The 11760-nt window shown below is 43.5% G+C and overlaps 2 protein-coding genes and 3 non-coding genes across 16 annotated transcripts in view; 3 read left to right on the plus strand and 2 right to left on the minus strand.

Moving 5' to 3' along the window:
- Positions 1-934: 934 nt before the first annotated feature.
- On the minus strand, positions 935-4933 carry LOC101478313 (phosducin). The gene is made up of 6 exons (XM_004576136.4): positions 4825-4933; positions 2967-3027; positions 2669-2805; positions 2347-2566; positions 2102-2214; positions 935-1422 (listed from the first exon to the last, which is right to left on the minus strand). Exons 2-6 carry the CDS (start codon positions 3013-3015, stop codon positions 1234-1236), a joined length of 708 nt encoding a protein of 235 aa, XP_004576193.1. The 5' UTR covers positions 3016-3027; positions 4825-4933; the 3' UTR covers positions 935-1233.
- A 2444-nt stretch (positions 4934-7377) lies between these two features.
- On the minus strand, positions 7378-7451 carry trnan-guu (transfer RNA asparagine (anticodon GUU)). Its single transcript has one exon. It is a non-coding gene; the product is annotated as a tRNA-Asn (tRNA).
- Positions 7452-7658: 207 nt separating this feature from the next.
- trnak-cuu (transfer RNA lysine (anticodon CUU)) lies at positions 7659-7731 on the plus strand. Its single transcript has one exon. It is a non-coding gene; the product is annotated as a tRNA-Lys (tRNA).
- Positions 7732-8074: 343 nt separating this feature from the next.
- Positions 8075-8146, plus strand: trnag-ucc (transfer RNA glycine (anticodon UCC)). The gene has a single exon. It is a non-coding gene; the product is annotated as a tRNA-Gly (tRNA).
- A 403-nt stretch (positions 8147-8549) lies between these two features.
- The window catches only part of depdc5 (DEP domain containing 5, GATOR1 subcomplex subunit), a 33235-nt gene continuing 30024 nt past the window's right edge, over positions 8550-11760 (plus strand). For 11 of the 12 annotated variants that reach the window (XR_001342498.2, XM_023155640.2, XM_014414410.2 and 8 more), the window contains exons 1-14: positions 8564-8672; positions 8763-8905; positions 9114-9182; positions 9262-9349; positions 9442-9488; positions 9887-9972; positions 10045-10128; positions 10210-10259; positions 10406-10475; positions 10926-11004; positions 11077-11138; positions 11246-11315; positions 11550-11622; positions 11689-11760. The exon at positions 11689-11760 is cut by the window's right edge and continues 32 nt beyond it. Coding sequence is in view for 11 of the 12 variants with exons in the window: in XM_023155640.2 (XP_023011408.1) it covers positions 9125-9182; positions 9262-9349; positions 9442-9488; positions 9887-9972; positions 10045-10128; positions 10210-10259; positions 10406-10475; positions 10926-11004; positions 11077-11138; positions 11246-11315; positions 11550-11622; positions 11689-11760 (839 nt within the window). In the remaining variant the exon portion in view is untranslated. Of the gene's footprint in view, positions 8673-8762; positions 8906-9113; positions 9183-9261; positions 9350-9441; positions 9489-9886; positions 9973-10044; positions 10129-10209; positions 10260-10405; positions 10476-10925; positions 11005-11076; positions 11139-11245; positions 11316-11549; positions 11623-11688 lie in introns of all 12 variants that reach the window. The other variant, XM_014414406.2, reaches the window with a different exon arrangement.

An 11760-nucleotide genomic window follows, 5' to 3' on the forward strand; every position in this document is an offset into this window, starting at 1 on the left:
CGCTCCTGGCCGCCACCCGGCTCACAATGCACCCGACCCCTATGGCGCCTCCTGCGGGTGGTGGGCCTGCGGGAGGATGGGCCCATGTCTCCTCTTCGGGCTGTGCCCGGCCGGGCCCCATGGACTAAGGCCCGGCCACCAGACGCTCGCCCTCGGGCACCCTCCCCGGGCCTGGCTCCAGGGCGGGGCCCCGGTAACCCTATCCCGGGCAGGGTAAACTGTTCCCTCGATATTCTTTTCATGGGGGTCTTCTGAATCGCTCTTTGTCTGGTCCCTCACCCAGGACCAGTTTGCCATGGGAGACCCTACCAGGGGGCAAAAGCCCCCAGACAACATAGCCCCTGGGATCCCTGGGACACACAAACCCCTCCACCACGATAAGGTAGCGATTCAAGTACTTTTTTTAATCCTAATGTGTAATGATGACAGAACAGACTGGATAATTAAAGAGGATGAAAGCCCCGACTCATCGTCACCACCTGCGGTCTATTATAGTGGAGTCTTGTCAGACATGAAAAGTGATTCACTGTCTTTAGGGGGGAAACGCTGTCATAGACATGAATTAACAGACTATATTTTGTGACCCAAATGAAGACAAAAGACAAATTGACTTCATTAGTTACACTTTGCTAGCACCAGCTTGGATCTTCTTTTGCCTTCAGAACTGCTTAAATTCTTCGAGACACCGAGGCGCGCAGTGTGAAATAATGACTCAGGTCTGTCAAAAGAAAAGAAACGAACCTGCTTTGAGAAAGTGCAGAAGTTTGTTTAAAAATGTACGGAGTAAAAGTAAAACGTTGTCAGAAGAATACAGCACAGATGTATTTGTACTTTGTTCCCTCCCACCTCTTCAGTCCAGGATGATGTTTCATATACGTCACATTAAAATATGAATATTGCTGATTGTAAAAAAGACAGACAGACACTGACAGGATGTGATGAAGACATCTTTTATTGGAGAGTTATGACATCACTGCTAAGCAGTATTTCAGCACAGACCTGCTCGCCGTCTGTGGTTTACTTCTACCAGTCTCTAAATAGATTCAGCATTTGAGCTGCTGGATGTTTATCTGTATGCACAGTTGTGTGCTTTTTTTAAAAACATGTATATCCCAGCTGCTGTTCTTCCACTTCTTTTCCTCAGCTCTCCTTTTCATTTGCCCCTCACTGTCAGATGCACCCATCCTGTTTTCTACTTGTATTCGCTCCCCTCCAGCACACTGCATAAATGCTCTATTCCACTTCCCCTCCCTCATCCTCATCAGCAGCACATGCTTCAAATTCCTTCTCGGGTAAGAGGCCATATTCATTGAGAAAGGCCTCAACATCCGTTGCAAAGAACTCTTCATTGAAGTGTTTGGTCACAGCCAGGAAGTTACCCAGTAACTCACCAGCCTTGTACACCAATAGGGTAGGAAGAACCTGGAAGAATAGCAGCAAAACTCCAAATGAGCTTGTAGCCATTATAACTGGAAGTGCTCGGTGTAACTCCCAGCCACAGGAATATTTCCTGGACAAGAAACCTTTAAAAGAATGTTTTCAGTATAGGGAACAGGATGGAAATAAGAACCCGGGGAACCCTGCAGGGGTTGAGTTGTCCACTTGTCCTCATTTTTATAGATCAAGGCCAGAGTAACCCAAGCTTAAAGTGTTCATTAAGGTATTTGTCACACAGATATAAAATAAGCTCATAGATTAGTGTTGACCATAGGGTGCTTAGTTTATGTAGAAAATGTCGTTGGTTGTTGTTTCGGTTTACGTGCTGAAATTGTTTTATGTGTGTTTATGTGTAGACTTGTATATAGTTAAACATATAATGTCAAACTCTGAATATTGATTTGTAAATAAGGACATTTGAAATAAGGGCGCCGGAACAGAACAAGTGTAACGACATCATACTCCTCTTCAAGCACACACATTGTGTAGACACAGAGATATACATGAAAACCAGATGCTTTTCTTGTTATTTCAGTTATATTTGCACGTTCAAAATAAAATTCTATCTATCTACACCCAAAACAAAGTTCTGTGCTACACGTTCTGGAGCTGAAAGTGCATTTAAAAGTCTAATTCTTCATCAGCAAAGTAGCAGTGCACTAACCTCAGAGGAGAAGCGTTCGGCAGCACCGGTGGCCACGGCGTCAATGCGACAGAATTTAACACTGGGGTATTCAGCAGCCAAACAGTCCAGGCATGAGTTCAGCTCTTCACAGCCTGACAAGCACAGAGAAGCCGCAGCCGTTAGCAAACCACACTGTGTCCAGTACGTGGCTGTTTGGTGAATATCGATTTATTGTTTTCGTGTTGAGACTACACTTGAATATGCACCCCCCTCAAACACCTGACCTTTGACACCATGCTGGTAGATGTGGACCACCACCAGGGTCAACCGGTGTTCCTTCTCTATGACTTCAAGGAAGGCTTCTCCGCTCTCAAGTTCATGGACGGACTCAAACGTGGGACCAAAGCTCAGGCGCTCGTGCATTTCCTGCATACACTGTTTTCTGTAGCGTTTCAGGCAGCGTTCATCCTCATCTTGGATCAACTCATACTCCTGAACACTCATCTACAGTTGAGAAAACATATGTTACTGCTGCACTTGTTTTTACACTTGCATGCCTTTCTGTGGCATTACTAGGATTATATTGTTCCAGATGTTTCCATTCACCTTTCTGTTGAGTCTCTCCTTGTCATCATCTCGAGGACTGGACATTTGTCTGAGCAGCTCTCTCTTGTTCTGAGGGACAGTCTGATCCACACTGTCCAACTTAAACCTTCGCCAGTCATTAATGACACCTTTGGGACCTGGAGACACACAAAGAAGTGTAACAAAGCAACGTGTTTTCACGAGTGCAAAGCGCCACGAGTCGGCGACCACGAGTCAAAACAGCATCGAAGGCAATAATAGCCTGAATCCCCCGAGTTTTGCATCCAGCTGTAATAGACTATCGTGTGACGTCGCTGACCTGTGTGATTGGCGGGCACTTCGTCCTCTTCTTGAGTGGTGGCAGACATCCTTTGGGAAGCCTGCGACACACAGAGTAGACAACAGTGTTTTTGCTACTTGAACAATGTTTTCTTTAGCTTAAATAAGCTTGTGTCATTTTGACTTGATGTCACAACTAATCAACATTGTGACAGCTCCAAATCTGCACAGCAAAATCTCCAGTGTTAAATTTACACTTTTGACAGTGTTATATGTGTAAAAGTAACCTAGTCAGTTTTGAAGATTAACAAAGACTAACACTGAGCAGTGCTGATTTTCTAACACTGGAAAATAACTCAAAATGTTAGAAATGTTCCAGTGTTAGAAAACCAGCACTGCTCAGTGTTAGTCTTTGTTAATCTTCAAAACTGACTAGGTTACTTTTACACATTTAATAAACATAATTTAACACTCAACAGTGTTGTATTTAACACTCAGAGGAGTGGACCCATATAGACTCTCTCTAGTGTTAATTTAACACTGGAGATTTTGCTGTGTGAATATCTGCAGCGTGATTCATGCATTTAAGCACACAGTTGTCACAAACATTTAGTTTAAACTAGGCTGAAGTTTACTTATCAGATTAAGATGAGATTACCAGGAGTCTGACACTCACACTTAGGACAGCTTATATAGATATATGTGAGTGAGATATGACATCATTTGTGAGCTAAAACCAATAAAATGTAATGAAAGCTAAACAAGACAATGAAGTTTTATTTTATTTATTATTTATAATGAATATTATTTAGATATTTATTTTATTGGTATGACCCTGAAAATGCAAAATCCTCTGTGACCGTTTTTACAATGGGAAAGATTTTTTCCTGCTTAGCGATGATCTAAATGCCAACATTGTAACTGATTCAAAAGAAGCTGATGCACTCATGATTGCGTTATTTATCTGTTTTATGGCTCATTACTCAAACATTTTTGTATGCTTGTCAAAACACAGAAACGTTGGAGTTCTGTCTGTACTCCCAGTTCAAAGCCATTTGTTACATTACATAACTTCTAATGAGCAACACGATGTCTTTCTTTTAGTGACACATTCAAGTATCAGCACAGAGCTGACAGCAAAGTTTCAACTAAACAGCCCACAGAAAAATGATGTGGCTACATTGATGTTGCTGGGTGGGAGGAGCTTCACTGTCACAATCTTAAAAGACTGTGCATATCATTGCTCTAATTTTTATTTTATTTTGCCTCCCACATGAACTGAGACCAGGCAATTGTGCATAAAAAGACGTGCTGGAAAATGTTGTATTTATTCTTTATTTGCTATGCATCCGTCTGATTAGCAACTGCGATCACTAAATATTCCAGATATATTGCTTTCATACACCAGTACATGCCACACTGAAAGCTGCTGAGACAGCTGGGCGGTCGATGACAGCAAAGCTACGTCAGTCATATAACTGATGAAGCCCGTTAGGCTGAGGCAGCTAATTCGTTCAGGTTGTCAAAGCTTTCATTTCTTCCTTCACTGGTTTCGATGAGCTCACATTCAGTTAAAGAAGTGAACTTTAACTATAGAGGGCGATGCTTTTTAACATGACATGGCTTGAAAAGTCAGTAAGAAAACACATAAGAATTGATTTAAGAAAATGAAGAAATGCAGAAGCACACATAAACAGATTTATATGCAACAACATGTTTGTGGAACACCAAACAACAAAGTAACTGAGTGTTAACCACATCTGCCGAACAATGACATTACTCAGTGTGTGTCAAAGGCTAGACTTACACCAGCAGCATTAACATTAACGGTTTTCAATGCAAAAATAAATATTTGCACCAATGCATGCTTTCTAAAGAAAAAAAGGACCAGCTCTTACCTTTGTCTGATGAATAAGAACGGGTTTTAAAAGCCAGTCAGTCAATCTTGTGATTCACTGATAGTGTGAGATCTGGCTGAGAGCGGGGAGTGCCGGCTTACAGAGGGTGGAGCTAGAGCAGAGGGAATAAGCTTAATCTTCACAGTCGTCATAATCACTGTCACCATAATGTTGTGTTGTTTAATATGATTAGATGCAATATCTGTCTCAGTGTTATGGACTGAGGAGGCCGAAGTGGACACAGCATTTTTACTTGTTTTACTTATGGAAAACAAAACAAGTTAAAGTAGTCGTCTGTTGCTTCGGTTACTTTTGAGAAAAAGAAAAAAAGAGTGAAATATGGTCTTTATCTAGCCAATGAGTTTATTTCTTCAGTTTACTTTTTATGGTTTGTTTTGGACATCGCAGTTTAACTGTGGCAGTGTGTGCTCTGTTTTATCGTAGTATCTACAAGCCTGCAACACAAAATGTTAAAATAGAAACTTTTTATAATACAAAGAAAACCTCAGCAATCAGACAACAATCAGACAACAATCAGACAACAATCAGACAACAATCAGACAACAATCAGACAACAATCAGACAACCCCCTTTGAGTAAGCACTTGGCAAGAGCGGAAAGGAAAAACTCCTTTTCAACAGGAAGAAACCTCCGGAACCGGGCTCAGGAAGGGGCGGGGCCATCTTACCCTCCGACCATACATACATTACACAAACATCACATGGGGAAGACAGGTCAGAGGTATAACAATGCAAAATGCACCACATGAGGAAAGATAAGGAGAAAAAAATAACTCCCCCCAGACTGAGCTCCAACAGGGAGATCAGTTTGAGGACAGAAAAAACACCTCTGCACATGAAAAACTCTTAATACACCAAAGAAACACATGACAAGCAACAGGGATGGGTAAAGGGTGAGAGACAGCCAGTGTAGACAGCACATCCGGGCCTGCGTGCGCTGGTTCCTTGATCCACCGTCAGCATCGGAAGGGAATAAGCGTCGAAGGCGTTTGGAAAGGGAGGGGGGAGGAGTGCATATCAGTGTATATGTATGTGTGTGCGTGTCCATAGTTCAGCTGAGTCAGTGTCCTTCACCCTGCCAGGCTAAGTAAACAGTCTAACAGCCAACCCAGGTGGCCTTGCATGGAATAGGAAGGAACAGACTCAACACAGTCGTTATCAGGGTGTTGTTGTTCAGCTCCAGCCTTGAGCCCACAGCTGGTGCCGAAGGGGTATGTACATGAAGTGATGGAGGTTTTTACTTTAGTGCAAACAGCTCATATGAATTTCAAAGCTGTTCTACAGTCCAACACTGGTCTCTCAATCTCCCGTTGGAGAGCCGTGAGCTTCGCCATACTTGCGTTCTGTGATGTTGTCATTTCTTGTGCTCAAGGAGCCGATTCTGAGAACTCACGGCAGTGTGCCTCCCCAAGATGTCATCCAGTCTGCACTCAGAGATCTTATTCCAAGCGAGCCCTTCTGAGATGTATCCAGTCTGCAGTCAGAGATCTTATTCTGAGTATTCACAGCAGCCGTAGCCTCTCCAAGATCTTATCCGTGCTGCACTCAATGAGCCCATTTTGAGAAACTCACGCCTCTTCAGATTGTTCCAATCCCAGCGGGCAGCCTTGTGGGGGTTTGAACAGCCGGTTCCGCTTCCTTAATTCTTCGATAAGTCAGGGCCAAGCCAGCTCCGATCAACCAGAACCCTGTTACCATGGTTCCGAATAGTTAGATATCTTCAGCACTCAGGCTCACCCGAGCCCAAACTTCTCGTTGAGAAAGGGGTGTCAATTGCATTTAGGGACCAGTTGATCAAAACCATAATTCAAATTAAAATATAAAACAAAAAGAAGATGCACATTCTCTGTCATATGGACTTGCATGAATAAAGGTCCTCTTCCTTCTCTCCAAGGTATGTGATAAGGCAGCAGATGGCTACTTCTCTAAGTATTTCAATTGTCTTGTGCTATTTAAGAAAAAATAAAGTATGAGTATAAACTACATGGGTGACTGCCAACAAAGTGCATTTCAAAGCTACCCAAAGTCTAAAGAGTTGTCCTACCTCAAGAAGCATGTCCTTGAGCTGCCTGATTCTCACTCCCTTAGCTCCTCCCCTTGAAAAAATGACATCCATCAGTTTTGGGGTGCAATGGTCAAGTGTAGCCATTCAAGGCTTACAGTGGTTGAACTCTTGAACTTCTCCTTTATCTGTAGACCACACAAACAGAAGAATTCAGTCTTGCAGACTATATTGCATTAATTAATGCTCTAATACATTAGTTAAAGATGATAGATGTGATCTAAGGCTACCCCAAGTTTTGAGGGAACAAAAACAATCTTAGTGAAGACAAGGGAGACATTCCCCACCATAACCATGGCGTAATCTGTAATTTTTTAGCAACCCTGTTTCAAATTTACACATTGTGTTTATGTCTTTTAAGCTTATGTAAAAACATAAGCTTGAAAGTCCACCATGCCATATTCACCATATGTGAATTTGCCCGGGCTACACCAATGATCAATTACACCATAAATAATCAACAAAAAGTGCCGTCCCTGGGTGGGCTCGAACCACCAACCTTTCGGTTAACAGCCGAACGCGCTAACCGATTGCGCCACAGAGACACACGAGCCTTAAAGCCCTTCAAGGAGAATAAACGCGTAAATTTTGACGAAAAAAATCTTGTCTTTTCCTTAGTCTACTAACTTTTCCGTTTACAATGATCAACACTTAAAGTATTGTTGGGCATACACACAGCAATAAGCAATAACAGCAGCTCTGTACCCTAACACTGTAGCTAAAGTCAAAGTATTTTTCCCTCGTTTCCAGCTGCCCGGCTAGCTCAGTCGGTAGAGCATGAGACTCTTAATCTCAGGGTCGTGGGTTCGAGCCCCACGTTGGGCGCATGTCTTTTGTGTTTTGTATTTCCATACAACAAAAAAAGCCCATAGATATTTAGCCATTTAAACAAACAAAAAACAGAAACCACTGCTTCCGGAACCTTTCGCGTGTTAGGCGAACGTCATTCTGTTGTATACAATATATTATTCTTATTATATTCTAATTTTTGCTATATAACTTTTGCACTGTCCACTTCCTGCTGTGACAAAACAAATTTCCCACGTGTGGGACAAATAAAGGTTAGCTTATCTTATCTTATAACCACTACACTACAGAGACACTGGTGTCGATGTCAAGTTGAATGACCGAAACACCAGTTTACCAGACCGCTCTGTAGCCTATACATGCGTTGGTGGTATAGTGGTTAGCATAGCTGCCTTCCAAGCAGTTGACCCGGGTTCGATTCCCGGCCAACGCAAAGTTTTCGTGAACTATTTCCTACTACCAGCAGACAATCTACTGTTTTACATGTAAAGAAAAGATCACCCAGAATATGTCTCTTTAGCTCTGACCTTTTCTCGTTCTTCCTACAAAGATCTTATCAAATTAGTTTCTTTTTTTCTGAAATGTTTAAAAAAACAACACAACGCTGTTTTTAATGAGTTTAGGGCTAAAATGGGTATGTGTATGGTGTGACCTGGCTTAATCTATGATCAATAATTCAGGCCAATAAATCCCCAGAAAGTCAATTCTATTCACCTGTACACGGTTTTACACACACACACACACACACACACACACACACACACACACACACACACACACACGTGTTGTTAAACTGTGTTGCACTGGCCGGAAATCTAACACTCGGATTATTGTGCCAAAAAAAGCGAAGCCGGAAATGAGCGGAGTTAGTCTCTTGTTTTTCTAACACGCTCTCTGAACTGCCACGAACCAATCGCATCGCTCGTTTCCATGATATGGAGGAAGCGTACAGAGTGTAGGTAATAGTCAGTCACACGACTGCTATATATGTCTGCCTGGAAGCAGTAGTTAAACCTGATCTGAGTTGTTTGGATGCCTTTTCATTGTAGGTAGTTATAACCGCCTTGGTGCTGCTGTCAGGTCGATGCTGTAAGCTGTTACAGCCACTTGTCGTTTGCTAGGCTACAATGCTATCACCATCCGTGGACAATCTGAGCTGCTGGCAGTGAATTGTTGGAGAAATAGAGTTCAGGTACTGTTTTCTTCGTGCCCACGTGTTTATCTCTTCCTTTAGTGTTAAGTAGTAGTTAAGACCGTTATTGTATAAGTCCTGCTTGGCAGCTGCTTGTTGGTCCTCACGGGAAAATGCCATGGCAGAGTCGATACCTTCATATGAGCCAGAATTCAGCTCTCTCATTGGTTTGAGATGTCACTGATGGTCTCGTGGTTTTGTTTCCCAGCCGGTTAAACCATGAAGACCAGTAAGTCCTATAAGCTTGTGCTGCACAAGAAAGGTTTCGGTGGAAGCGGTGAGTAGAGACTCTTCTCCGTGTTTGCTTCTCTGCAAAGATTTGATTGCTTTTGCAAATGAACTTATCCTCCGAATAGACGATGAGTTGGTTGTCAACCCAAAAGTTTTCCCTCAAGTCACTTTGGGGAACATAATTGAGATTGCACATCCCACCGATGAATACAGGTGAGATTATGTGAGATTGCTGTATTTTTATAGGGGTAAGCGTCTGCCATTGAAACTATAATGTGGCCTTGTCCCTTGTGAAATATTCCCAGCCCCCTCCTGCTGCAGGTGAAGAGCCTCAAAGAGGACCTACAGAAAGGTAATCTGAGGTAGCAGCGTGTTTGTGGTGTTTAAACGTGTCATTTATTCTTTATAAGATAAAACCTGATGGCTTATTGCTGCAATAGACGATACGATTGACTTTTTAATGTAGTCGTTTCCCTTTAAGACAGCTTTTCTCTGTTTCTGGGCTGATCAAGGTCTGATCCCTGCTCACACGTGTAGAGGCAGCATCTGAATGCTTGGATCAGTCTGAAGCCTGAGCTGTTACCAGGGTTTTTGTGCTGTGTTTAAAAACAGCACTGTAAATGAAAATGTACTTGCAGGGCTCCTTTGGCCCTGATGTCAGCTTTCATGCTTGCTGGCGCTGTGTGTTTATGTACATGGGTAATATGATAGCTCTGCCTCACAGCTGATGGACATGTTGTCGTTACACAGAGACGATCAGTGTGGACCAGACTGTAGCACAGGCCTTCAAGCTGCGTGCATACCAGGATGTCATCGTTAACATCGTCGACCCTAAGGTACGTTGGCTCCGAGCGCTCCTCGGCCCCTCGACCGTCGCTGGGACACAGTGTCTGTTTTTTGTCTGTCAGGATGTAACGCTGGACCTGGTGGAGCTGACGTTCAAGGACCAGTACATCGGCAGAGGAGACATGTGGAGACTGAAGAAAAGCCTGGTGGGCCATGTGAGCGTCAGGTCCATTTGAATGCTGCGTGCGCAGTGGTATTTACGTTTGCTGTGCTCTGGTTCCTTCCAGGTGAGCACATGTGCTTACGTGACCCAGAAGGTTGAGTTCGCAGGAATCAGGTACATAAATGAAATGACTTCACAGCGCTGATTGTAAGGGTTAACCAGAAGGATGAGGCATTTTAGTGCTAGTGACATTTACGCTTTGTTCACGATGGCGAATGAAGTGAGAGTTTGTCATACTAAAGATGTGTTTGAATCTTCAGAGCTCAGGCCAGTGAACTCTGGGTGAAAGGAGAGAAGGTGACCTGTGGCTACATCAGTGAAGACACCAGGGTAAGTGGAAGAAGATGCTGATGCAGCCATCTGTCGTTACCGCAGCCAAGGAAACGCTGGCCCTGTTTTTATCCATCCCACAGTGTCCGCATGTTGCAAAGACGTTAACATGTCATTGTAATAACCAAGAGTATCAATAAAGTTCCGACTGAAAGGTTTGACCTCCTCCGGTCCTGCATCACTACTTTACTGACTAAAGAGCTAAAAGAAAGTGAATCAGTGTTTTTGTAGCCTGTGGTAGGATGTAGCTTACTTCACATGTATCCTGGTGCTGAACAGGACAGCTCACACCTGGACTCAGACTTGCATGAAGAAGCAACAGCTGTTGTGTCGGTAACTTGATTTGCTGTTTTCCATTGGATATAAAATCTCCCCTGGTGTGGAGGAAAACGCCACAAACGTGTTCTCCACCTGCTTCCTGCTCTCAGACACTATGCTGCTGTGACACAGGTGGTGTTCAGATCTACGTCTGCCATGGTTTACATCTTTATCCAGATGAGCTGTGAGATGTGGGACTTTGACATCTACGGTAAGATGATTTGATGTTTCTGTTTTTAAGGCGAGCTTTTCATGCCGTGTCTAATCCAGCCGTTTCTCTTAGGCGACCTCTACTTTGAAAAGGCTGTCAATGGTTTCCTGTCTGACCTTTTCACTAAGTGGAAGGTTTGTGCTTCTCTTCCTTCGCCCTGTTTGTATCAGCACGCTGCTGTTTCCTCTCAGTCACCATACGAATGATTCTCACGCTCCTCGCATGTTTAATCCCAAACCAGGAGAAGAACTGCAGCCACGAGGTGACGGTGGTACTGTTCTCACGCACGTTCTACAACGCCAAAACATTAGGTCAGTGTGAGCTGAGACGCATGTTTGGTCAGCCTTGTTGCACTGCTGGTTTGCAAACAGGAGGTTTCTCTTTTTCCCCGACTGTGAGTAAAGTAACTGCTCACGCAGGCGGGTGTGGAGGGGGCCCTCGTTCTCTTGTTGTTTGGTTTTGTGTGTAAGCGTGACAAGAACATTTAGCTTTAACGTGTGATGTGTGTTTGCTGGTAGATAAACGCGATATCTTATCTTGTTCAGAGGAATTTCCAGAGATTCTTAGAGGCTCCATCAGAGAAGACCACGAGGGACGCTTCTATGAAGACTTCTACAGGTAAGCATCCCAACACCTGTGGATACCAGCGACAGAGCGGCCTGTGAGTCTGATTCTACTCGTCAGGGTCGTAGCTCAGAACGAGAGACGGGATGAGTGGACGTCGATGTTGGTCACTATCAAGAAGCTCTTCATCCA

Source organism: Maylandia zebra, linkage group LG18 (genome assembly GCF_041146795.1).
Source record: "Maylandia zebra isolate NMK-2024a linkage group LG18, Mzebra_GT3a, whole genome shotgun sequence".
Classification (NCBI taxonomy): Eukaryota; Metazoa; Chordata; class Actinopteri; order Cichliformes; family Cichlidae; genus Maylandia; species Maylandia zebra.